At 39.4% G+C, this 25,841-nt stretch overlaps 1 protein-coding gene across 5 annotated transcripts in view; it reads left to right on the plus strand.

Moving 5' to 3' along the window:
• Positions 1-25,841, plus strand: part of RTTN (rotatin) — a 121,480-nt gene that overhangs the window by 52,922 nt on the left and 42,717 nt on the right. For all 5 annotated transcript variants that reach the window (XM_070362061.1, XM_070362060.1, XM_070362059.1 and 2 more), the window contains 6 exons: positions 6,018-6,172; positions 7,534-7,753; positions 16,686-16,814; positions 17,281-17,391; positions 19,294-19,452; positions 20,613-20,684. In XM_070362061.1, the coding sequence (XP_070218162.1) occupies positions 6,018-6,172; positions 7,534-7,753; positions 16,686-16,814; positions 17,281-17,391; positions 19,294-19,452; positions 20,613-20,684 (846 nt within the window). The remainder of the gene's footprint in view (positions 1-6,017; positions 6,173-7,533; positions 7,754-16,685; positions 16,815-17,280; positions 17,392-19,293; positions 19,453-20,612; positions 20,685-25,841) is intronic.

Raw genomic sequence — 25,841 nt, forward strand, 5'->3', positions numbered from 1 at the left:
CTTAAACTGTGCTCCATGATCATAATTTCTACTTTTAGGCATAGTCTACAGGCGTGTGTGTGGTATGTATATATATGTATGTGAGAGAGTGAGAGAGAAAAATCTGACCTCTCACCCCTTGACCATTACTACCCCAGGCTGAGCCATCTAGTATAAAGATATGGTAAACTGAGAAAAATACTTATAATATAAATGAGAGACACAGTACGTGCACTGTGAAATTCCAGATGTTCAAGCTGGATTTAGAAAAGGCAGAGGAACCAGAGATCAAATTGCCAACATCCATTGGATCATTGAAAAAGCAAGAGAGTTCCAGAAAAATACCTCCTTCTGCTTTATTGAGTATGCCAAAGGCTTTGACTTTGTGGACCACAACAAACTCTGAAAAATTCTGAAAGAGATGGGAATACCAGACCCCCTGACCTGCCTCCTGAGAAATCTATATGCAGGTCAGGAAGCAACAGTTAGAACTAGACATGGAACAACAGACTGGTTCCAAATTGGGAAAAGAGTACGTCAAGACTGTATATTGTCACCCTGCTTATTTAACTTCTATGCAGAGTACATTATGGGAAATGCTGGGCTGGATGAAGCACAAGCTGGAATCAAGATTTCTGGGAGAAATATCAATAACCTCAGATATGGAGATGACACCACCCTTATGGCAGAAAGTGTATCTCAATAGATGCAGAGAAAGCCTTTGACAAAATTCAACACCCATTTATGATAAAAACTCTCCAGAAAGCAGGAATAGAAGGAACATACCTCAACATAATAAAAGCTATATATGACAAACCCACAGCAAACATTATCCTCAATGGTGAAAAATTGAAAGCATTTCCTCTAAAGTCAGGAACAAGACAAGGGTGCCCACTTTCACCATTACTATTCAACATAGTTTTGGAAGTTTTGGCTACAGCAATCAGAGCAGAAAAAGAAATAAAAGGAATCCAAATTGGAAAAGAAGAAGTAAAACTCTCACTATTTGCAGATGACATGATCCTCTACATAGAAAACCCTAAAGACTCCACCAGAAAATTACTAGAACTAATCAATGATTATAGTAAAGTTGCAGGATATAAAATCAACACACAGAAATCCCTTGCATTCCTATACACTAATAATGAGAAAACAGAAAGAGAAATTAAGGAAACAATTCCATTCACCATTGCAACTAAAGAGAATAAAATACTTAGGAATATATCTACCTAAAGAAACTAAAGACCTATATATAGAAAACTATAAAACACTGGTGAAAGAAATCAAAGAGGACACTAATAGATGGAGAAATATACCATGTTCATGGATTGGAAGAATCAATATAGTGAAAATGAGTATACTACCCAAAGCAATTTATAGATTCAATGCAATCCCTATCAAGCTACCAACAGTATTCTTCACAGAGCTAGAACAAATAATTTCACAATTTGTATGGAAATACAAAAAACCTCGAATAGCCAAAGCGATCTTGAGAAGAAAAATGGAACTGGAGGAATCAACCTACCTGACTTCAGGCTCTACTACAAAGCCACAGTTATCAAGACAGTATGGTACTGGCACAAAGACAGAAATATAGATCAATGGAACAAAATAGAAAGCCCAGAGATAAATCCACGCACATATGGACACCTTATCTTTGACAAAGGAGGCAAGAATATACAGTGGATTAAAGACAATCTCTTTAACAAGTGGTGCTGGGAAATCTGGTCAACCACTTGTAAAAGAATGAAACTAGAACACTTTCTAACACCATATACAAAAATAAACTCAAAATGGATTAAAGATCTCAACATAAGACCAGAAACTATAAAACTCCTAGAGGAGAACATAGGCAAAACACTCTCCGACATACATCACAGCAGGATCCTCTATGACCCACCTCCCAGAATATTGGAAATAAAAGCAAAAAATAAACAAATGGGACCTAATTAAACTTAAAAGCTTCTGCACATCAAAGGAAACTATTAGCAAGGTGAAAAGACAGCCTTCAGAATGGGAGAAAATAATAGCAAATGAAGCAACCGACAAACAACTAATCTCAAAAATACAAGCAACTCCTACAGCTCAACTCCAGAAAAATAAATGACCCAATCAAAAAATGGGCCAAAGATCTAAATAGACATTTCTCCAAAGAAGACATACAGATGGCTAACAAACACTTGAAAAGATGTTCAACATCACTCTTTATCAGAGAAATGCAAATCAAAACCACTATGAGGTACCATTTCACACCAGTCAGAATGGCTGCGATCCAAAAGTCTACAAATAATAAATGCTGGAGAGGGTGTGGAGAAAAGGGAACCCTCTTACACTGTTGGTGGGAATGCAAATTAGTACAGCCACTATGGAGAACAGTGTGGAGATTCCTTAAAAAACTGGAAATAGAACTGCCTTATGATCCAGCAATCCCACTGCTGGGCATACACACTGAGGAAACCAGAAGGGAAAGAGACACGTGTACCCCAATGTTCATCGCAGCACTGTTTATAATAGCCAGGACATGGAAGCAACCTAGATGTCCATCAGCAGATGAATGGATAAGAAAGCTGTGGTACATATACACAATGGAGTATTACTCAGCCATTAAAAAGAATACATTTGAATCAGTTCTAATGAGGTGGATGAAACTGGAGACTATTATACAGAGTGAAGTAAGCCAGAAGGAAAAACATAAATACAGTATACTAACGCATGTATATGGAATTTAGAAAGATGGTAACGATAACCCTGTGTATGAGACAGCAAAAGAGACACTGATGTATAGAACAGTCTTATGGACTCTGTGGGAGAGGGTGGGAAGATTTGGGAGAATGTCATTGAAACATGTGAAATGTCATGTATGAAACGAGATGCCAGTCCAGGTTCAGTGCACGATGCTGGATGCTTGGGGCTGGTGCGCTGGGAAGGCCCAGGGGGATGGTATGGGGAGGTTGGGAGGGAGGAGGGTTCAGGATGGGGAGCATGTGATTTTTTTTTAAATATTTAATAAACAAAAACAAAAACAAAAAAAGTGAAGAGGAACTAAAAAGCCTCTTGATGAAAGTGAAAGAGGAGAGTGAAAAAGTTGGCTTAAAGCTCAACATTCAGAAAACTAAGATCATGACATCTGGTCCCATCCCTTCATGGCAAATAGATATGGAAATAGTGGAAACAGTGGCAGACTATTTTTTTGGGCTCCAAAATCACTGCCAATGGTGACTGCAGCCATGAAATTAAAAGATGCTTGCTCCTTGGAAGAAAAGTTATGACCAACCTAGATAGCATATTCAAAAGCTGAGACATTACTTTGCCAACAAAGGTCCATCTAGTCAAGGCTATGGTTTTTCCTGTGGTCATGTATGGATGTGAGAATTGGACTCTAAAGAAAGCTGAGTGCCAGAGTTGATGCTTTTGAACTGTGGTGTTGGAGAAGACTCTTGAGTGTCCCTTGGACTGCAAGGAGATCCAACCAGTCCATCCTAAAGGAGATCAGTCCTGAGTGTTCATTGGAAGCACTGATGTTGAAGCTGCAACTCCAATATTTTGGCCACCTGATATGAAGGGTTGACTCATTGGAAAAGACCCAGATGCTGGGAACAGTTGAAGGCAGGAGGAGAAGGGGACGACAGAGGATGAGATGGCTGGATGGCATCACTGACTGAATGGATACAAATTTGAGTAAACTCTGGGAGTTGGCAATGAACAGGGAGGCCTGTCGTGCTGCAGTCCATGGGGTCACAGAGTCAGACATGACTGAGCGACTGAACTGAACTGAATGAGAGACAGCATGCTAATTTCCCTGAATTATAATTTTTGAGTTCTTAATAAGATAATTGTCCTTCCAGAGTACATAGACTTATTGTTCAAAGTTTACTCTTCTATTATTTTCTCAAGGATGATTTTGAACTACTGAATTTGCTTTTATTTTCTCTTAACCTTTACTTGCTAAAAAATTAAGGAAGCATTTAGAGGCGATTTTTTCCTGAATATTTTTAATAAAGCAAACAGGAAAACCTAATGTCATAGTTCTTTTAACTTTTTTTTTTTTCTAATTTTATTTTATTTTTAAACTTTACATAATTGTATTAGTTTTGCCAAATATCAAAATGAATCCGCCACAGGTATACATGTGTTCCCCATCCCGTACCCTCCTCCCTCCTCCCTCCCCATACCATCCCTCTGGGCCGTCCCAGTGCACCAGCCCCAAGCATCCAGCATCGTGCATCGAACCTGGACTGGCAACTCGTTTCCTACATGATATTTTACATGTTTCATTGCCATTCTCCCAAATCTTCCCACCCTCTCCCTCTCCCACAGAGTCCATAAGACTTTTAAGCCTACTTTAATATTTTAGAGATTCAGATCAGATCAGATCAGTTGCTCAGTCCTGTCCGACTCTTTGCGACCCCATGAATCGCAGCACGCCAGGCCTCCCTGTCCATCCCCAACTCCCGGAGTTCACTGAGACTCACGTCCATCGAGTCAGTGATGCCATCCAGCCATCTCATCCTCTGTCGTCCCCTTCTCCTCTTGTCCCCAATCCCTCCCAGCATCAGAGTCTTTTCTAATGAGTCAACTCTTCGCATGAGGTGGCCAAAGTACTGGAGTTTCAGCTTTAGCATCATTCCTTCCAAAGAAATCCCAGGGCTGATCTCCTTCAGAATGAACTGGTTGGATCTCCTTGCAGTCCAAGGGACTCTCAAGAGTCTTCTCCAACACCACAGTTCAAAAGCATCAATTCTTCGGCACTCAGCCTTCTTCACAGTCCAACTCTCACATCCATACATGACCACAGGAAAAACCATAGCCTTGACTAGATGGACCTTTGTTGGCAAAGTAATGTCTCTGCTTTTGAACATGCTATCTAGGTTGGTCATAACTTTTCTTCCAAGGAGTAAGCGTCTTTTAATTTCATGGCTGCAGTCACCATCTGCAGTGATTTTGGAGCCCAGAAAAATAAAGTCTGACACCGTTTCCACTGTTTCCCCATCTATTTCCCATGAAGTGGTGGGACCGGATGCCATGATCTTCATTTTCTGAATGCTGAGCTTTAAGCCAACTTTTTCACTCTCCACTTTCACTTTCATCAAGAGGCTTTTGAGTTCCTCTTCACTTTCTGCCATAAGGGTGGTGTCATCTGCATATCTGAGGTTATTGATATTTCTCCCGGCAATCTTGATTCCAGTTTGTGTTTCTTACAGTCCAGCGTTTCTCATGATGTACTCTGCATATAAGTTTAGAGATCAGATATTATTAAAATAATTTCTATAAAGCTTTTCCTCTGAGTTTTTTCATAACTTGATTTTTGATCTATATACTTTTTTATAACTTCATAATATTTTTGCTCATTTTAAGAAAAGAATAACCTTTAAAACAATCTCCTTCTTTTGTTAGAGTTCTTGTACACTGGGAGTTGTGGTGGCTTTGGTTTGTGAAAATAGCAGATATATACCGGGCTTTAGTTTTAGAATCTTTTCTTGAAAAGCTGTACAATAGTTGAATGTTTGTAAATAAGGCTGTAAATAGTATATAACAGTAGAAAAATTAAAATATATTTACCTAAATTGTGCAAGTATAGTCAATTAAAACTTTATATTTCAATCATTATGAATTTTATAGTATGTCATTAGTACTGACATATATATTCCATAATTTATTCATAGTTTTTAAAATGAAATTTCTTCAGAGTTGTAAATGATGGTACTGTAATGTTAATGCAGTTTTAGAAAAGGATTTTTGGTATTTGTTTGACTTTGTATGGTATTAAAGCTGCTTTAGAAAGCTTTTTATCTTGTCTTATATATTATCATCCCTAGTGTTATAAATAATAATAATACTTTTAAACATGAGCAAAGTAACTTAAGGAGAATTTACTCTCTAATATCATGCTACAAGAGTTAAATTATTAAGTGTCATGTTAAATTATTAAGTCTTAGTTTCTCCAGAACATGATTAACAACAAAAAAACCCCAACATTTTAGGGGAACAACATATAGCTTTAGAGAGTAAATACATGTTTTACAAACTTCATTTTTTAGAGTCCAAATCCACTGTTGGACCTGCTGGTTCTGACGGAGTCCCAGACACGAGAGGAAACAGATGATGTCCGCACTGCGGTCAGGCAGCAGCTCCAGAAAGAGCTGATTGCTCTCTTTAGTACCTTGCTGCTCAGTTTTGAGGCTGTTACTGACAGGTACCATTGGGATCGTTGGAGGTTTGGGGACATTTATGTAGAACCTAGTTTTCTTTTGATTTCCAAAGAGTCTTTTCACTTGTTTCAAATTAAGAGGAGGAAAGATTTCAGTAAAAATCAGTTGTTGTGGTCTGTTTTTATATCAGTCCTGATTGTAATTTCACACACACACGCGTGCACTATTTTGTTGTCTCTTGGCTTAGTTCTTGGGGCTTTCCTGGTGGCTGAGATGGTAAAGAAGCCGTCTGCAATGCAGGAGACCCGGGTTTGATTCTTGGAGATCCAGGAAGATCTGGAGAAGAGAATGGCAACCCACTCTAGTCTTCTTGTCTGGAGAATTCCATGGACAGAGGAGCCTGGCGGGCTATAGTCCACGGGGTTGCAAAGAGTTGGACACACACACACACAAAAGAGTTGGACACGATTAAGGGATTAACACTTTGACTTTTACTTAGGTCTTAGTTCTCTCTTACTTTTCTACACATCTGACTGAACAGTCATACCCATTTCTATGACTTTACAACTTTTTGCACTGATGATTTTCAAATGTATGTCCATAGCTCTGACTTAAAAATTTTACATTCATAATTTTAACCATAATTTTAAATTCATAATTTTAATTTTAAAGTATACAATTAAGTGGGTTTTGATATATATCCAGTGTGCAACTATCACTGGTTAATTCCAGAACATTTTCATTACCCCCAGAGCAGTCTGTCCCCATTCACCCTTACCCAGACCCCTGGTAGCCATTAATTAATCTTCTTTCTCTATGAATTTGTGTATTCTGGACATTTCATATAACTGGAGTCAGACAATACGTGACCTTTTCATTTAGCATCATGTTTCCAAGGTCTGTGCATGTTGTAGCAGATGACAGTGACTTAATGATAGTCCATGGACGGATATGCCATGTTCTGCTTATCTGTTCACCTGCTGGTAGACACTGAGTCCTCCTTTCACTGTGGTGAATTGTGGTGTTATGAACATTCATCTGCAAATTTCCATGTGAATATATGTTTTCAGTTCTTGAGTGTATATCTAGGACTAGAATTGTGGGTTCATGTGGTAATTCTGTGTTAACTTTCAGTTGCATTATCAGTTGTCAATACTGATACCCACTTATGCATTTTTCAGTGTAATTGTTACCTGTATTTTACATTATATATTCTGGATGGTATATTCACTATGTTTTCCTTGGAAAGACTTGTTTTAAGAGGGAGTATTTTATGCCGTTTCGACTAGTTCCTACTTTTCTGATACAGTGAATTGTTAGTAACCCTCTACCACCAGTAAGAAAGCCCATTAAACCCATTACATTTGTTCTGTGGTTGAATTTTTTCCCTTCTTCACATACACAGGAAATGCTTGGAGCTTTTTTACGTTTTCCAAACACAGCTGGCCCTGAAACTACTCCAGTGTCTGAGAGTCACGGACGCTCCTCACTTCTATGGCCTACCATCCCTTGAGAGGACCTTGCGGGGGATGGCCCACCTCACGGCGTGTCCGGGGTGGAGCGCACACTCTCCTCTGACAAAGCCACTCGACATTTGTGGGAAATACTTGTCAGGTCTCCTCGAAGTAAGTAAAAATAGCCACTGACTGTAAATAGCAATAGTACAACCCTAGATCATGGCTATTCACGGTTTATTGATCACTCAGTGTGTGCCAGGCACAGTATGAAGTGCACTGTGGGTGCTACTGTATTTAATGTAGATTATTACTGTTTATGTTGTTGTTGGTCAGTCGCTCAGTTCTGTCTGACTCTCTGCGACCCCATGAATTGCAGCTTGCCAAGCTTCCCTGACCTTCACTATCTCCTCGAGTATTATTTATGGCTCATCATGATTAAATGTTTTAATGATTTTTATTAGCAAATGTGTAAGTAAGGTTACTTTTATGAATAAACTCATTTTTAAGAAAAGTAAGGCTTACACTTAGTTAAGCCCCTTTATTTGGGTAACTTGTTTATTTGTGTTTATTAATACTTTTGTAAGTCATACTTCAGGTGATATTATCTAGGATTTGTTTCCAAAAGTACATCTTACTTTTTAAAAAAAGTTCAAAATTTTAAATACTCCCAGCTGTCCTATAAAATTTAATGTGACTATAATGTAAAATTTGTTACAGTCACTTTAACAAAATATTTTTTGAGTAATTATACATATTGAAAGGGAGCAAAGTGTCAGTGTATTAAGTAGTTATTTCATATTCATGGAGTGGGAAACAGCAACCCATTCCAGTATTCTAGCCTGAAAAATTCCATGGTCAGAGGAGCCTGGTGGGCTACAGTCATGGAGTCACAGAGAGTTGGACATGACTAAGCATACACACACACACACACACACACACACACACACCCATATTTAAAGGTGTCTGTGGTCAGAAATATATGAAAGTTTAGAACAGATATCTTAAGTAAATACTTACCGTAATGTTTTTTAAAAAGTCAACTCCTCCAATGCTTTTAATATAATTCAGTCTACAAGTATTCATTGAAAGGACTGATGCTGAAGCTGAAACTCCAATCCTTTGGCCACCTGATGCGAAGAACTGACTCTTTTGAAAAGACCCTGATGCTGGGAAGGGTTGAAGGCAGGAGGAGAAGGGGATGACAGAGGTTGAGATGGTTGGATGGCATCACCGACTCGATGGACATGAGTTTGAGTAAACTCTGGGAGGTGGCGATGGACAGGGAGGCCTGGCATGCTGCATTCCATGAGGTTGAAAGGAGTCAGACACGACTGAGTGACTGAACTGAACTGACTTACAAGTATCTAATTTATAGCTTTATTTATAATGCAATGTATAAATACTCCATTTATCAACCTTTTGGAACACATCGCCTCTATGAGGTGATTCTGTCAGTTTCAAATCAGGGATAGGTGAGGACCTGCTATAGCAGTAACTGAAGAAATATTTTGCTGTTTATATTTAGAAACCATCAGAAGTGCTTTTTGTTTGTAAAAGCTGTGTAAGAGGAGAGACTTCAGATGACGCCTGTGTTTCAAACACCTGAAATTAAAATGAGCTTTCTATGTTATTGAAGAACAAAAAGGTTTAGTTCTAGGTAAGAAGTCAAGGCAAAAAGAAAATAATATCATTCTAAGCTCAGTTGTATTTGCGGTAGTGAAAATCAGCACAGCTAAGGAATAGATTAAAAGTATGATCCTTGTTTTTTGAAAACCTTAATAACAAAGCTTTGGAATAAACAGAGGAATGCGTTTTATCTTCATGTCAATATAGCATCTTGGGAAGAATATCTTTGCCTTAAATGACAGGACAATAATACATATTTAATCTTATTTGGGTTCTTCTGCTTGCTTAACTAGCTAAACAGGTCTCTTTATTTTACTACTGACTAAATTGATTGGGGGCAGGAGGAGGAGAAGGGGACCACAGAGGATGAGATGGCTGGATGGCATCACTGACTCGATGGACGTGAGTCTGGGTGAACTGCGGGAGTTGGTGATGGACAGGGAGGCCTGGCGTGCTGCAATTCATGGGGTCACAAAGAGTTGGACACGACTGAGTGACTGAACTGAACTGAAATTGATATTTTAGAAACTAAAATAATGCTTATGTGAATGGACATCGAAACAAAGTCATTGTTGATCCAAATGATTTGCTTAATTAAAGCTGATTCCTTTTCAGATGGGAAATACAATTCATTATTAGATATTTTGTTTCTGCATAGTGAAATTTGAACGCGAGTATTTGCCTCTTGTGGTTGGGAAATGAGGCTTTTAGACTAAGCATGATTCATTATGATACGTGAATAAATATGATAATTAAATCCTTAAAAATTATATATGAAATGCAATTCTGGGTATCTGACAATAAGTCAAGTTGAAAGGAGATAACCATCAAAGTTCTTAACTTGTCCATCATAAGCCAAAACTAAAACCACGATAATATAGCTGTCTCCAGTGAATCATTCAGATTTCTTACTTCTAAAAATAGCCCCTTAAAATATTAAGCTTTTAATTATGGAAAATCTTAAACATACACATATGCAGAAAGAATAGTCATGTAGCAGTTACCTATAGCTTATTATCCCCTGTAAGATGGTAGGTGTTGCGAGAGGGCATCAGATGGCAGACACACTGAAACCATAATCACAGAAAACTAGCCAATCTGATCACACGGACCACAGCCTTGTCTAACTCAATGAAACGAAGCCTTGCCATGTGGGGCCATCCAAGACAGACGGGTCATGGTGGAAAGGTCTGACAGAATGTAGTCCGCTGGACAAGGGAATGGCAAACCACTTCATTATTCTTGCCATGAGAACCCCATGAACCGTATGAAAAGGCGAAACAATAGGACACTGAAAAATGAACTCCCCAGGTCAGTAGGTGCCCAATATGCTACTGGAGATCAGTGGAAAAATAACTCCAGAAAGAATGACGAGATGGAGCCAGAGCAAAAATAATAACCAGTTGTGGATGTGACTGGTGATAGAAGCAAGGTCCAATGCTGTAAAGAGCAATATTGCATAGGAACCTGGAATGTCAGGTTCATGAATCAAGGCAAGTTGGAAGTGCTCAAACAAGAGATGGCAAGAGTGAATGTCGACATTCTAGGAATCAGCGAACTGAAATGGACTGGAATGGGTGAATTTAACTCAGATGACCATTATATCTACTACTGCGGGCAGGAATCCCTCAGAAGAAATGGAGTAGCCATCATGGTCAACAAAAGAGTCCGAAATGCAGTACTTGGATGCAACCTCAAAAACGACGGAATGATCTCTGTTCGTTTCCAAGGCAAACCATTCAATATCACAGTAATCCAAGTCTATGCCCCAACCAGTAACGCTGAAGAAGCTGAAGTTGAATGGTTCTGTGAAGACCTACAAGACCTTTTAGAACTAACACCCAAAAAGATGTCCTTTTCATTATAGGGGACTGGAATGCAGAAGTAGGAAGTCAAGAAACACCTGCAATAACAGGCAAATTTGGCCTTGAAATATGGAATGAAGCAGGGCAAAGGCTGATAGAGTTTTGCCAAGAGAATGCCCTGGTCATAGCAAACACCCTCTTCCAACAACACAAGAGAAGACTCTACACATGGACATCACCAGATGTCAACACCGAAATCAGATTTATTATATTCTTTGCAGCCAAAGATGGAGAAGCTCTATACAGTCAACAAAAAAAAGACCAGGAGCTGACTGTGGCTCAGATCATGAACTCCTTACTGCCAAATTCTGACTTAAATTGAAAAAAGTAGGGAAAACCACTAGACCATTCAGGTATGACCTAAATCAAATTCCTTATGATTATACAGTGAAAGTGAGAAATAGATTTAAGGGCCTAGATCTGATAGACAGAGTGCCTGATGAACTATGGACAGAGGAGGTTCGTGACATTGTACAGGAGACGGGGATCAAGACCATCCCCAAGAAAAAGAAATGCAAAGCAGCAAAATGGCTGTCTGAGGAGGCCTTACAAATAGCTGTGAAAAGAAGAGAAGTGAAAAGGAAAGATATTCCCATTTGAATGCAGATTTCCAAAGAATAGCAAGGGGAGATAAGAAAGCCTTCCTCAGCGATCAATGCAAAGAAATAGAGGAAAAACGACAGGATGGGAAAGACTAGAGATCTCTTCAAGAAAATCAGAGATACCAAAGGAACATTTCATGCCAAGATGGGCTTGATAAAGGACAAGAATGGTATGGACCTAACAGAAGCAGAAGATATTAAGAAGAGGTGGCAAGAATACACAGAAGAACTGTACACAAAAGAGCTTCACAACCCAGATAATCATGATGGTGTGATCACTCCCCTAGAGCCAGACATCCTGGCATGTGAAGTCAAGCGGGCCTTAGAAAGCATCACTATGAACAAAATTAGTGGAGGTGATGGAATTCCAGTTGAGCTATTTCAAATCCTGAAAGATGATGCTGTGAAAGTTGCAGTCAATATGCCAGCAAATTTGGAAAACTCAGCAGTGGCCACAGGACTGGAAAAGGTCAGTTTTCATTCCAATCCCAAAGAAAGGCAATGCCAAAGAATGCTCAAACTATTGCACAATTGCACTCATCTCACACGCTAGTAAAGTAATGCTCAAAATTCTCCAAGCCAGGCTTCAGCAATACGTGAACCGTGAACTTCCAGATGTTGAAGCTGGTTTTGGAAAAGGCAGAGGATCCAGAGATCAAATTGTCAACATCTGCTGGATCTTCAAAAAAGCAAGAGAGTTCCAGAAAAACATCTGTTTCTGCTTTATTGACTATCAAAGGCTTTGACTGTGTGGATCACAATAAACTGTGGAGAATTCTGAAAGAGATGGGAATACCAGAGCACCTGACCTACCTCTTGAGAAACCTATAGGCAGGTCAGGAAGCAACAGTTAGAACTGGACATGGAACAACAGACTGGTTCCAAATAGGAAAAGGAATATGTCAAGGCTGTATATTGTCACCCTGCTTATTTACCTTATATGCAGAGTACATCATGAGAAACGCTGGGCTGGAAGAAGCGCAAGCTGGAATCAAGATTGCTGGGAGAAATATCAATAACCTCAGATATGGAGATGACACCACCCTTATGGCAGAAAGTGAGGAGGAACTAAAAAGCCTCTTGATGAAAGTGAAAATGGAGAGTGAAAAAGTTGGCTTAAAGCTCAACATTCAGAAAACGAAGATCATGGCATCTGCGGTCCCATCACTTCATGGGAAATAGATGGGGAAACAGAGAAAACAGTGTCAGACTTTATTTTTTTGGGCTCCAAAATCACTGCAGATGGTGATTGCCTTTCTTTGGGATTGGAATGAAAACTGAAATTAAAAGACGCTTACTCCTGGGAAGGAAAGTTATGACCAACCTAGATAGCATATTAAAAAACAGAGATATTACTTTGCCAATAAAAGTCCGTCTAGTCAAGGCTGTGGTTTTTCCAGTGGTCATGTATGGATGTAAGAGTTGGACTGTGAAGAAAGCTGAGTGCAGAATTGACGCTTTTGAACTGTGGTGTTGGAGAAGACTCTTGAGAGTCCCTTGGACTGCAAGGAGGTCCAACCAGTCCATCCTAAAGGAGATCAGTCCTGGGTGTTCATTGGAAGGACTGATGCTAAAGCTGAAACTCCAATACTTTGGCTACCTCATGCGAAGAGTTGACTTACTGGAAAAGACCCTGATGCTGGGAGGGATTGGGGGCAGGAGGAGAAGGGGCCGACAGAGGATGAGATCGCTGGATGGTATCATTGACTCGATGGATGTGAGTTTGAGTGAACTCCAGGAGTTGGTGATGGACAGGGAGGCCTGGCATGCTGCAGTTCATAGGGTTGCAAAGAGTAGGAAATGACTGAGAGACTGAACTGAACTGAACTGCTTATCCCCTGGCCAGACCTATGTCATTTTCAGACACACTATATAATTATTTGGTTTATGGAAATTCTAATTTAAGTCAGAATCCCCAAGTTATCTTACAAATAAATTGCTTTTGTTAAATAAGCTGTACCTAACATGATTTATATTTATACTGTCTTTTTTTTTTTAAACTAATCTTTGTTGCATGAGCTAAAAAAAATCCAAACTAAAAAGTAGTCTCTGTTATAAGACTAAACGGTTTACCTGCTGAGTAAAAGCATTGAGTTCTTGGGTGGATGAATTGAAAATCTTTCTGTTGTATTTGATAACAATTGGTTTTGACTGCTTTGACTTACAAGTGTTTCCTTTGTAATATATTGGCACCTAAAAATAGTTAGCATTCTTTTTTTGTGTGTGTGTACGGTAATGTGAGTTTCCATGTTACTCTTTCCATACATCTCACCCTCTCCTCTTCTCTCCCCATGTACATAAGTCTGTCTCTGTTTGTTTCTCCATTGCTGCCGTATAAATAAATTCTTCAGTATAATTTTCCTAGATTCCGTGTATAGAATACAATACTTATCTTTCTCTTTCTGACTTACTTCACTAAGTATAATAGACTCTGGGTTCATGCCCCTCATTAGAACTGACTCAAATGCATTAATTTTTTATAGCTGAATAATATTCCATTGTGTATATGTACCACAACTTCAATCCATTCCTCTGTTGATGGACATCTAGGTTGCTTCCATGTTCTAGCTATTGTAAATAGTGCTGCAATGAAATGGGATACGTGTGTCTTTTTCAATTTTGGTGTCCTCAGGGTATCTTCCTAGGAGTAGGATTGCTTGGTCATATGGCGATTTTATTCCTAGTTTTTTAAGGAATCTCCATACTTCCTTCCATAGTGGCTGTATCAGTTTACATTCCCACCAATAGTGCAAGTGTTCCCTTTTCTCCACTCCCTCTCCAGCATTTATTGTTTGCAGACTTTTTGATGATGGCCATTCTGACTGGAGTGATGTGTTATCTCATTGTAGTTTTGACTTGTATTTCTTTAATAGTGAGTGATGTTGAGCATCTTTTCATGTGTTTGTTAGCCATCTGTATGTCTTCTATGGAGAAACGTCTGTTTAGGTCTTTTTCTCACTTTTTGATTGTGGTGTTTGTTTTTCTGGTATTGAGTTGTATGAGCTGCTTGTGTATTTTGGAAATTGATCCTTTCTCCAGTTGTTTCATTTGCTATTATTTTCTCCCATTCTGGGGGTTGTCTTTTCACCTTGCTTATAGTTTCCTTTGCTGTGCAAAAGCTTTTAAGTTTAATCAGGTCCCACTTGTTTACTTTTGTTTTAATTTCCATTACTCTAGGAGGTGAGTCATAGAGGATCTTGCTTTGATTTATGTCATCGAGTGTTCTGCCCATGTTTTTCTCTAAGAGTTTTATAGTTTCTGGTCTTAAATCCAGTTTGAGTTTATCTTTGTGTATGGTGTTAGAAAGTGTTCTAATTTCATTCTTTTACATGTGGCTGTCCAGTTTTCCCAGCACCATTTATTGAACAGGATGTCTTTGCCCCATTGTATATTCTTGCCTCCTTTGTTAAAAATAAGGTACCATAGGTGCATGGGTTTATCTCTGGGCTTTCTCTCTTGTTCCATTGGTTTATATTTCTGTTTTGTGCCAGTACTGTAGTCTTGATGACTGTAGCTTTGTAATATAATCTGAAGTCAGGAGGGTTGATTCCTCCAGATTCATTCTTTCTCAAGACTGCTTTGGCTATTGGGGGTCTCTTGTGTTTCCATATGAATTGTGAAATTTTTTCATTCTAGCATTCTTTTTTAAATTAAAATTTTGTGAATTGTGATCTTCTGTCACTTTGAATTTTTTTTTTTTGTTATTGTTTTTTGCTTGAATTGAAAGCTGTGAGGATTGTTATTCAGTGTCAGCAAATACTTATTGAACCCCTATGTGGGGGACATTATAGGATTTACACAGACATGTTTCAGAAGAGTCTATAACATATTTTAAAGGATTTTCTAAATCTGATGGAAGGACTTTTTCCTCAAACGGCTGTCTCCTAACTCCCTGTGTTCATTCTGGTTCAGCTTCTCAGACAAAGGTTTGTTGTTGTTCAGTCATTAAGTCATGTTCAACTTTTTGTGACTCCATGGACTGCAGCCCGCCAGGCTCCTCTGTCTTCCACTATCTCCTGGAGTTTGTTCAGATTCATGTCCATTGAGTTGGTGATGCCATCCAACAATCTCATCCTCTGTCGTCCCCTTCTCCTTTTGCTTCAGTCTCTCCCAGCATCAGGATCTTTTCCAATGAGTCAGCTCTTCGACTCAGGTGTCTAACGTGTTGGAGCTTCAATATCAGTCCTTCCAATGAATATTCAGGATTGATTTCCTTTAGGCTTGACTGGGGTGATCTTGCAATCCAAGGGACTCTCAAGAGTCTTCTCCAACACCATAGTTCAAAAGCATCAGTTCTTCGGCACTCAGTCTTCTTTATGATCTAATTCTCACATCAGTACATAATTATTAGAAAAACCACAGCTTTGACTATACGGACCTTTGCCCAGAAAAGGGCAGATAGCTTCAAATAAGAAACATTTCTTCTGTTGTTATTGATGGGAAGGTGTTAAATCTCTTGGATATGTGGGAGATAAAAAGCTGACAGCCAATGATTTAAATAATTAATACATATTTAGATATGGAATAGAAATCTAAGATGGCTTATCAATGGAGAAACTGTTTACATTTGAACCATAATTCTAGAAACCTAGCCTAACTCTGGTGGTAAGAGTTAGTAAGAGTATAGCTAGCAAATGTCTTAAGTATACTTTTCAACAAGGTATTTATAAACTGGACCCTTACTTCAAAAGGATATTATAATACTTGAAATATGTTATGAGCATAGTTTAAATCACAGAATCTCCTAAGAGTATACTACACGTGCTTTGTACAAATTCCGAAGGAAAAAAGCTTTATATGAAGAATGTTTACTTGTGATGCAATACCTGTAACGAAATTTTACCTTCTGAACCATTTTTAAATATATAAACTGAGAATATGATAATATATGAATACTTTACGTGGTTAGGGTTCATCTCAGATGAGTCAGCAGAAAGGTATATATTTAGCCTATATTTAGCCTCTAAGAGTAAAGCTGCCCCTGAATTGTGTGCATTTGCTTTTCAGGTCATCACATCCTTCTACGTGGAGCGAGGAGGAAATGCGATGTCCTTCATGGGAAAAGGTGTCACAAAGAGCACCGTTCTCTGCCTGCTCCACTTGTCGCATGAGATGATGGCCCAGGCCCAGAGCTCGGTGAGCGCACTCTCAGCCGCCTGTCTTCCCACGGTTGCCAGGAAAGGAGTGTGCTGTGCTTGATGGGTTTCAGGCCTGTCTGATTACTCGAGAAAAATGTCTTTTGATGTCTCCTTTTTAGGAGACAAAAATGATTTTTAAATGAGCAGTTTCTTAGAAGCTGTATATTATACAAATCTGAATTTTACTTTTTTATTTTGCTTGAAATCTGCATGCACTGGAGAACTGCATTTTTGTCTAAATTACGTGTAAAATAGCAGTTCTGAAGAGAAAAGGGACATGTGTAACTTCTTAAGGAGGAGCTGAGATTTTTGTTTGTCGTATGTTGGCTAAATAATGAATTAAAGCCAAGTCTTACGTATAAGATTTTTACTTTGTTTTGCTTTTTAAAATTCAGATATTTTAAATTCTGTTTTTTTCCTTAGAAACTTACCTAGTGTGTTTCTGTTCCCTTTTTCCATTCTAGGAGTGGATGTCACTTTGGTTCTTGCCTTTGGGGAGTCAGAGTGAAGACCATGCTCCCACTCAGCAGGGATTGGCTTGGCTGATTCCGTTGTGGGTTGACCGAGACCCAGAGGTCAGTGTGAAGGAGAATCGAGTCTTATTATGTGTGGATTAGAGAACAGATAAAGCAAAACACACATGTATATACATGTTCATATTTTCCAAAATGAGATTATTTTAGTGACTAAACCTTAAGCTGTATTTACCCCCTATCTCAAGCAGGTTGGGCTGCATAATAAAACACCATAGACTGGTTAGCTTGAACAAAGATACTTATTTTCTCACACGTCTGGAGGCGGGAAGTTGGAGATGAGGTTGTCCACCCATGTGGTCAGGTCTGGCAAGGGCTCTTTCTGGCTTTCACGTGGCTCCCTTTTCACTTCATGCCCATAGCACTTTTTCTCTCTTCCTCTTCTTATAAGGCCACCAGTACTGTCAGATTAGGACCCGATCCTCATGGCCTCATTTAACCTTAATCATCCCCTGAAAAGCTCTATCCTCAGATACACTGGGTGTTAGGGCTTCCCCATACAAAATTTGGGGGTACATAATTCAGTTCATGGCACCCCCATATTCAGCCAAATTCAGAGTGCAGATTAAAAATAGAGGAAGTATTATAAAATCTATCAATCAGATTTATAAAGAACAGTGAAAAAATTATTGGAGAAGTCCAGCCATTTTTGAACAGTTTAGAGGAATAGTGGCCAAGTGACATTTGAGTATCATTTAATAGAATTATAACACTACACTGCAGTGTTTTATATTAATGAGTTTTCCTGTTTTGCCATTTGTCTACTGATCTTAGTTTTTTAAACCACTTTATTGAGGTATGGTTGCCATGCAAAATTCTGTACATAATTAATGTGTGCAATTTCATGAATTTAGAGATAAATATACGCCTGTGAAATATACCTATCCAGAATCAATGCCATAAACCAGTCCTTCACCTCCAAAAGTTTCATTTTGTCTTCTTTACTGTTTGTTTTTGTGATTAGAACACTTACCGTAAGATCTACCCTCTTAGCAAATTTTTGAGTATATATTGATAATGTCCTGTGCTTAGTTGCCCAGTCGTGCCCAACTGTTTGTGACCCCATGGACTGTATGTAGTGCGCTGGCTCCTCTGTCCATGCGGATTCTCCAGACAAGAATACTAGAGTGGATTGCCATGCCCTCTTCCAGGGGATCTTTCCAACCCAGGGATCAAACCCAGGTCTCCCACATTGCAGGGAGATTCTTTACCATCTCAGCCATCAGGGAAGCCCATATATATTAAAAATATGTAATGTTAGCATCTAGAGGTACATTCTTTAGCCACTTTGAACTTGGACTTGTGGCTTCACCATGTTATGACTGCATTACTTTTTGTTACCTTGTGGTTATCACAGGGAAGCTCTATTTTGTAATCAGAATTTGGAGGTTCACCAAAATACATAGCTTGAGAAGCAGGAGTACTGTGGCAAACATATTATATCCATCTTACTTGAAACGTTTTTCTTTTAAAATAATTTTGGGGAAAATACTAAGTGCCTTATAAAAAGATAATTCAGTTATTTCTTTTTGAAAAGGAATTTCAAAGAAGTTTAAGCTGTTTGTTTGAAAGAAACTGAAAAATTAAGGAAGGTGGAACAAAATAATAGTATCCTCTTAAAAATGAGAAATAAACAAGAATCATGTTCATAAAAGATATGTAAGCACTGTATGCTTTCCCTCGAAAAAGGCTTTTGAACTGTGCTTTTTTAATCTTATTTATACCTGGTTTTGACTTTTTGTGATATTTGCTTTTATTATTTATACCTAAGTATAGAGTTTTTATTCCTTCATAGATTTATACTACAGTATTCTTTGTGTCTTATAATTTAGGATTGCCAAGACAATGTCATAAGAATTTGGTATTTTATGTACCAGAAAGATTAAGAACCCATGTTATGGAATCAGGTTTTTTTATTTCACAACATTTTCTCTAATTTGACAGGTGAGGTTCACTTCATTGGGATTAGGATCAGCACTAACCACCCTTGAAACTGGCTGTGTGGCCTTGGCAAACAGTTGTCAAAACATTTCTGGTGGGCTCTGGGGAACGGTGGTGAACATTCTTCTGGACCAGTCGGAATGCAGCATGGTGCGCCGGGAGGTAGGCCTGTCTGTGTAGTTCTTCCTTCCTGTTTCCCTTGAAAATCTGTTGTGAATATTCTTATAAACCATACTCCCTGTTCGCCACAGTGGACTGACTGCTGACCCTTGTCTCTTCTGCCTGTGAAAAATCCAAATTAAATGGTTGCAGAGAACAGAATGGTATTGATTCACAGTAAAACCTGGAGTCCTTTGCTCGGAAAGATCAAAGCAGAATTGAGTCTGTGTTAATATGGACTCTTCTACTTTATTATACGTGGAAAAGTAGTTCACAGGGAAAAAATTATATTATCTCAGTGTTCAAGTTTATAAAGCTTTACTTAAGATAAGGCGCTGTCAAAATACTCATAACATGTAAAGAGGAAAAGTCAGTGCTATTTGAATTCTCTCTAGACAGTTTGTGACTTTCTTTACTGCTGCTTTATCAGAGATGACTGACGTAGACCACTTTAGAAACAGTAATCCAGTAGTGCTTAGAGACCTGTAGAGAAGACGTCTGCTCCCAGGCTCACCGTTAGCCAGTTTCCAGCCCCAAAATCCAAGGGCTGTAGTTGTTAACTTGCTTCTTGATAGTAATGCTCAAACGGATAGCTTCTTCTTGAAGCTGTTAAGATTATCTATTGGCCTCCAGTGAAGAGGGTTGAAAATTTCCCTCCCTCTGATCCCCTGTTACTCTGGTTGTTCTCCTGTTATAATGTAATCTTTCACTGACTAGGTAATCGGTGTTCATATTAGTGTGATTATTTAACTTGTCTGTGTTCAGGACCTAGGTCAAATTGAATTTTTGTAGTTTGTGTTTCTAATTTGCCATTTCTTATTGAGAGGAACTTAGGTAGAAAGAGAGGAGGAGAGAGAGGTGTGTGTGTGATCTTTAAGAGAGTAATATAAATAGGAAATATATTTCTTAAATGCTGCCAGGATAGTTTCTGTTTTACATATCATTTTTTGGTAAGACAACATTCTGAAATAGGAAAAAATATCTTTCCTGATGAAGTAGTTTCTCCTCCTATTACGGCAGTTGGGGAGTTCTCACGATGACCTCTTAGCATGTTCAGCTGACCAGGGATATGCTTTTTTTTGTTATTAAATTACAGTATATTGGTTATTTCAGACATGACAACAAGATGGCAGTATTGACATTTTTTTTCCCTTCAATTTCAGGCTGCATTTATTTTTCAGAATCTCCTTGTAATTCCAATGCCTTCAGTAATTATAAAGGATTATACTTGGCAGGTAGGTGTCTTTGAACAGTTATCAGCCTTGTAGATCTTTGAGATTAATTGATGATAGAGTTTCAGCATATATATTTTTATATTGGTATATATTTCCTTGGTGATGAAACTTTATACAAGCTAACAGGATCCCTTAAAAGAGAATGTAGAGATCTTTTTATGCTTCATCATATTTACCAGTCTCTATGGTGTTAAAAATAATTTTAAGCAGAAATAATAATCATTAGCATGGTGTTTACTATGTTCTAGGCACTCTTCTAGAAGCATTACAGATATTGACCTGTATAATGGTTTGAGTTGTGAACCATTATTCTCCTCATTTTGTAGAATAAGAAAATTTAGCACAGAGAGTTTAAGTAGTGTGCCCTACACCACACCCTTTTGCTTTCAGTCCAGCCAGTTTCTCTTTCCCACTGACTATATTGTTTCTCTAATAATAAGCAAATTTGTTTGTAGTTAAATATACATTTATCTTAACATCTACTTTTCTGGGTTAGTACACAGTGTCATAACTTAACCTTTCTTTGGTTTCTATTGGATTAATTTTCTGTTTCATATTCTAAATGTCAAGTCAGTAAATAGTTTTAGCCGACTTTTTTATAGCCTGCTGCTTTTTAGATGTTTTGGAAGATAGAAAAGTGCTCTCTGTGGGGAGACAGGACATGCTCTTCTGCCCTGTTCCTTATCCACATGTCCTCATCCCGTGTATGTGTGTATGCCTCACATCGTGGCATCTCACATCCCAGGATCTTAGATCTAAGATTCCTTTTTCAGTTTTCATTAGAATACATCTTCAGGGGAGTCACTGAATCTAGTTGAGCTGTATTGAGGGCAGCTTTATGGGCACTCAGGTGGTTGTTAAGGCCTGAATCTCCTTTAACTCTTGGAAAATTCATTTTTCCAGACTTTACAAACCTCATAACGCTGCCAATTATTGAATATCCCAGGCAAGTTTTGCCCTGACTCCTCTTGTTTTTTTAACAGGCCTTCTGATAATGATTGTTATTCACAGTCTGTGTTGTAGTAAACCCTAGGAGAAAAACTAGAAAAGAATATACAGGATTAATATTTATATTAACAGCATAGTGATTTTAATGCCTATTATCCAGTAACCAGATTTAAAAATGTGTTGTTTTTGGCTCAAATGCATATAATCTCTACTCTCATTGTTAACCTAGTGACACTTTTATACTATAATCTTGTTGATGTTCTGCCGGTGAATTTTTTAAAAAATAATTGAAATAAATATAATGCAAAGGCAAGCATAATAAGTTTTCTTGGTTTTGTTAAATAGAACAGAAGCGTGTTCTGTATTATAATATAGAACCATGTGTAGAAGTTCACATTTTTTTTTTTTTCTAATTAGTTAAATAGTCTGCAGTTCCTTTTTGATGCTGGTGATGTGCTTAGTGCAGCTTTTTGCTTTTGTTATTCTCCAGTTCTTCATCACAGAATTAGTTTTCTATTAAAAAGTTGAAAACAGTGGTTTAAGTATGATTTCCTACTATTGCATTCCAGTCCCCTATAATGAAAAGGACATCTTTTTTGGGTGTTAGTTCTAAAAGGTCTTGTAGGTCTTCATAGAACCGTTCAACTTCAGCTTCTTCAGCGTTACTGGTTGGGGCATAGACTTGGATTACTGTGATATTGAATGGTTTGCCTTGGAAACGAACAGAGATCATTCCGTCGTTTTTGAGGTTGCATCCAAGTACTGCATTTCGGACTCTTTTGTTGACCATGATGGCTACTCCATTTCTTCTGAGGGATTCCTGCCCGTATTAGTAGATATAATGGTCATCTGAGTTGAATTCACCCATTCCAGTCCATTTCAGTTCGCTGATTGCTAGAATGTCGACGTTCATTCTTGCCATCTCTTGTTTGACCACTTCCAATTTGCCTTGATTCATGGACCTGACATTCCAGGTTCCTATGCAATATTGCTCTTTACAGCATCGGACCTTGCTTCTATCACCAGTCACATCCACAGCTGGGTATTCTTTTTGCTTTGGCTCCATCCCTTCATTCTTTCTGGAGTTATTTCTCCACTGATCTCCAGTAGCATACTGGGCACCTATTGACCTGGGGAGTTTCTCTTTCAGTATCCTATCATTTTGCCTTTTCATACTGTTCATGAGGTTCTCAAGGCAAGAATACTGAAGTGGTTTGCCATTCCCGTCTCCAGTGGACCACATTCTGTCAAATCTCTCCACCATGACCCGCCCGTCTTGGGTTGCCCCACGGGCATGGCTTAGTTTCATTGAGTTAGACAAGGCTGTGGTCCTAGTGTGATTAGATTGACTAGTTTTCTGTAAGTATGGTTTCAGTGTGTTTGCCCTCTGATGCCCTCTTGCAACACCTACCATCTTACTTGGGTTTCTCTTACCTTTGGGGTGGGGTATCTCTTCACAGCTGCTTCAGCAAAGCGCAGCCATTGCTCCTTACCTTGGATGAAGGGTATCTCCCCACCGCCACCCTTCCTGACCTTCAACGTGGGATAGCTCCTCTAGGCCCTCCTGCGCCCGTGCAGCCACGGCTCCTTGGACGTGGGGTTGGTCCTCCCGGCCACCGACCCTGGCCTCGGTTGTGGGGTTGCTCCTCCCCGCTGCTGCCCTTAGCCTCCGGCTTAGGGGTGTGGAGTAGCTCCTCCCGCCCGTCGCCCCTGGCCTCGGGTTTACAGGCGTGGGGTAGCTCCTCCCTGCCGCCGCTTCTGACCTTGGACACGGGGTAACTCCTCTCGTCGCCGCCCCTGACCTTGGAGGCTGGGTATCTCCTCTCGGCTGCCCCCCCCGACCTCAGACGCGGGGTAGCTCCTCTCTGCCGTTCCTGTGCCATTGCAGTCTGATACTCTCAGCCGCTGCCCCTGACCTCAGACGTGGGGTAACTCCTCTTGGCCGCAGCCCTTCAGGCATGGGGTCCTCCCGGCTTCTGCCTCTGACCTTGGACGTGGGGTGGCTCCTCTCGGCCGCGCTTTGACGCGAGTCCCAGCCGCCTGCGGTTGTAGGAAGTCAAGAAACACCTGGAGTAACAGGCAAATTTGGCCTTGGAATACGGAATGAAGCAGGGCAAAGACTGATAGAGTTTTGCCAAGAAAATGCACTGGTCATAACAAACACCCTCTTCCAACAACACAAGAGAAGACTCTATACATGGACATTACCAGATGGTCAACACCGAAATCAGATTGATTATATTCTTTGCAGCCAAAGATGGAGAAGCTCTATACAGTCAGCAAAAACAAGACCGGGAGCTGACTGTGGCTCAGATCATGAGCTCCTTATTGCCAAATTCAGACTTAAACTGAAGAAAGTAGGGAAAACCACTAGACCATTCAGGTATGACCTAAATCAAATCCCTTATGATTACACAGTGGAAGTGAGAAATAGATTTAAAGGCCTAGATCTGATAGATAGAGTGCCTGATGAACTATGGAATGAAGTTCGTGACATTGTACAGGAGACAGGGATCAAGACCATTCCCATGGAAAAGAAATGCAAAAAAGCAAAATGGCTGTCTGAGGAGGCCTTACAAATAGCTGTGAAAAGAAGAGAAGTGAAAAGCAAAGGAGAAAAGGAAAGATATAAATATCTGAATGCAGAGTTCCAAAGAATAGCAAGAAGAGATAAGAAAGCCTTCTTCAGCGATCAATGCAAAGAAATAGAGGAAAACAACAGAATGAGAAAGACTAGGGATCTCTTCAAGAAAATCAGAGATACCAAAGGAACATTTCATGCAAAGATGAGCTCGATAAAGGACAGAAATGGTATGGACCTAACAGAAGCAGAAGATATTAAGAAGAGGTGGCAAGAATACACAGAAGAACTGTACAAAAAAGATCTTCACAACCCAGATGATCATGATGGTGTGATCACTGACCTAGAACCAGACATCCTGGAATGTGAAGTCAAGTGGGCCTTAGAAAGCATCACTACGAACAAAGCTAGTGGAGGTGATGGAATTCCAGTTGAGCTATTTCAAATCCTGAAAGATGATGCTGTGAAAGTGCTGCATCAATATGCCAGCAAATATGGAAAACTCAGCAGTGGCCACAGGACTGGAAAAGGTCAGTTTTCATTCCAATCCCAAAGAAAGGCAATGCCAAAGAATGCTCAAACTACCGCACAGTTCACTCATCTCACACGCTAGTAAAATAATGCTCAAAATTCTCCAAGCCAGGCTTCAGCAATATGTGAACCATGAACTTCCTGATGTTCAAGCTGGTTTTCGAAAAGGCAGAGGAACCAGAGATCAAATTGCCAACATCTGCTGGATGATGGAAAAAGCAAGAGAGTTCCAGAAAAACATCTATTTCGGCTTTATTGACTATGCCAAAGCCTTTGACTGTGTGGATCACAATAAACTGGAAAATTCTGAAAGAGATGGGAATACCAGACCACCTGTTCTGCATGTTGAGAAATTTGTATGCAGGTCAGGAAGCAACAGTTAGAACTGGACATGGAACAACACACTGGTTCCAAATAGGAAAAGGAGTTCGTCAAGGCTGTATATTGTCACCCTGTTTATTTAACTTCTATGCAGAGTACATCATGAGAAACGCTGGACTGGAAGAAACACAAGCTGGAATCAAGATTGCCGGGAGAAATATCAATAACCTCAGATATGCAGATGACACCACCCTTATGGCAGAAAGTGAAGAGGAACTCAAAAGCCTCTTGATGAAAGTGAAAGTGGAGAGTGAAAAAGTTGGCTTAAAGCTCAACATTCAGAAAACGAAGATCATGGCATCCGGTCCCATCACTTCATGGGAAATAGGTGGAGAAACAGTGGAAACAGTGTCAGACTTTATTTTTCTGGGCTCCAGAATCACTACAGATGGTGACTGCAGCCATGAAATTAAAAGACACTTACTCCTTGGAAGGAAAGTTATGACCAACCTAGATAGCATATTGAAAAGCAGAGACATTACTTTGCCAACAAAGGTTCGTCTAGTCAAGGCTATGGTTTTTCCTGTGGTCATGTATGGATGTGAGAGTTGGACTGTGAAGAAGCCTGAGTGCCAAAGAATTGATGCTTTTGAACTGTGGTGTTGGAGAAGACTCTTGAGAGTCCCTTGGACTGCAAGGAGATCCAACCAGTTCATTCTGAAGGAGATCAGCCCTGGGATTTCTTTGGAAGGAATGATGCTAAAGCTGAAACTCCA

This window comes from Bos mutus, chromosome 24 (assembly GCF_027580195.1).
Source record: "Bos mutus isolate GX-2022 chromosome 24, NWIPB_WYAK_1.1, whole genome shotgun sequence".
Lineage (NCBI taxonomy): Eukaryota > Metazoa > Chordata > Mammalia > Artiodactyla > Bovidae > Bos > Bos mutus.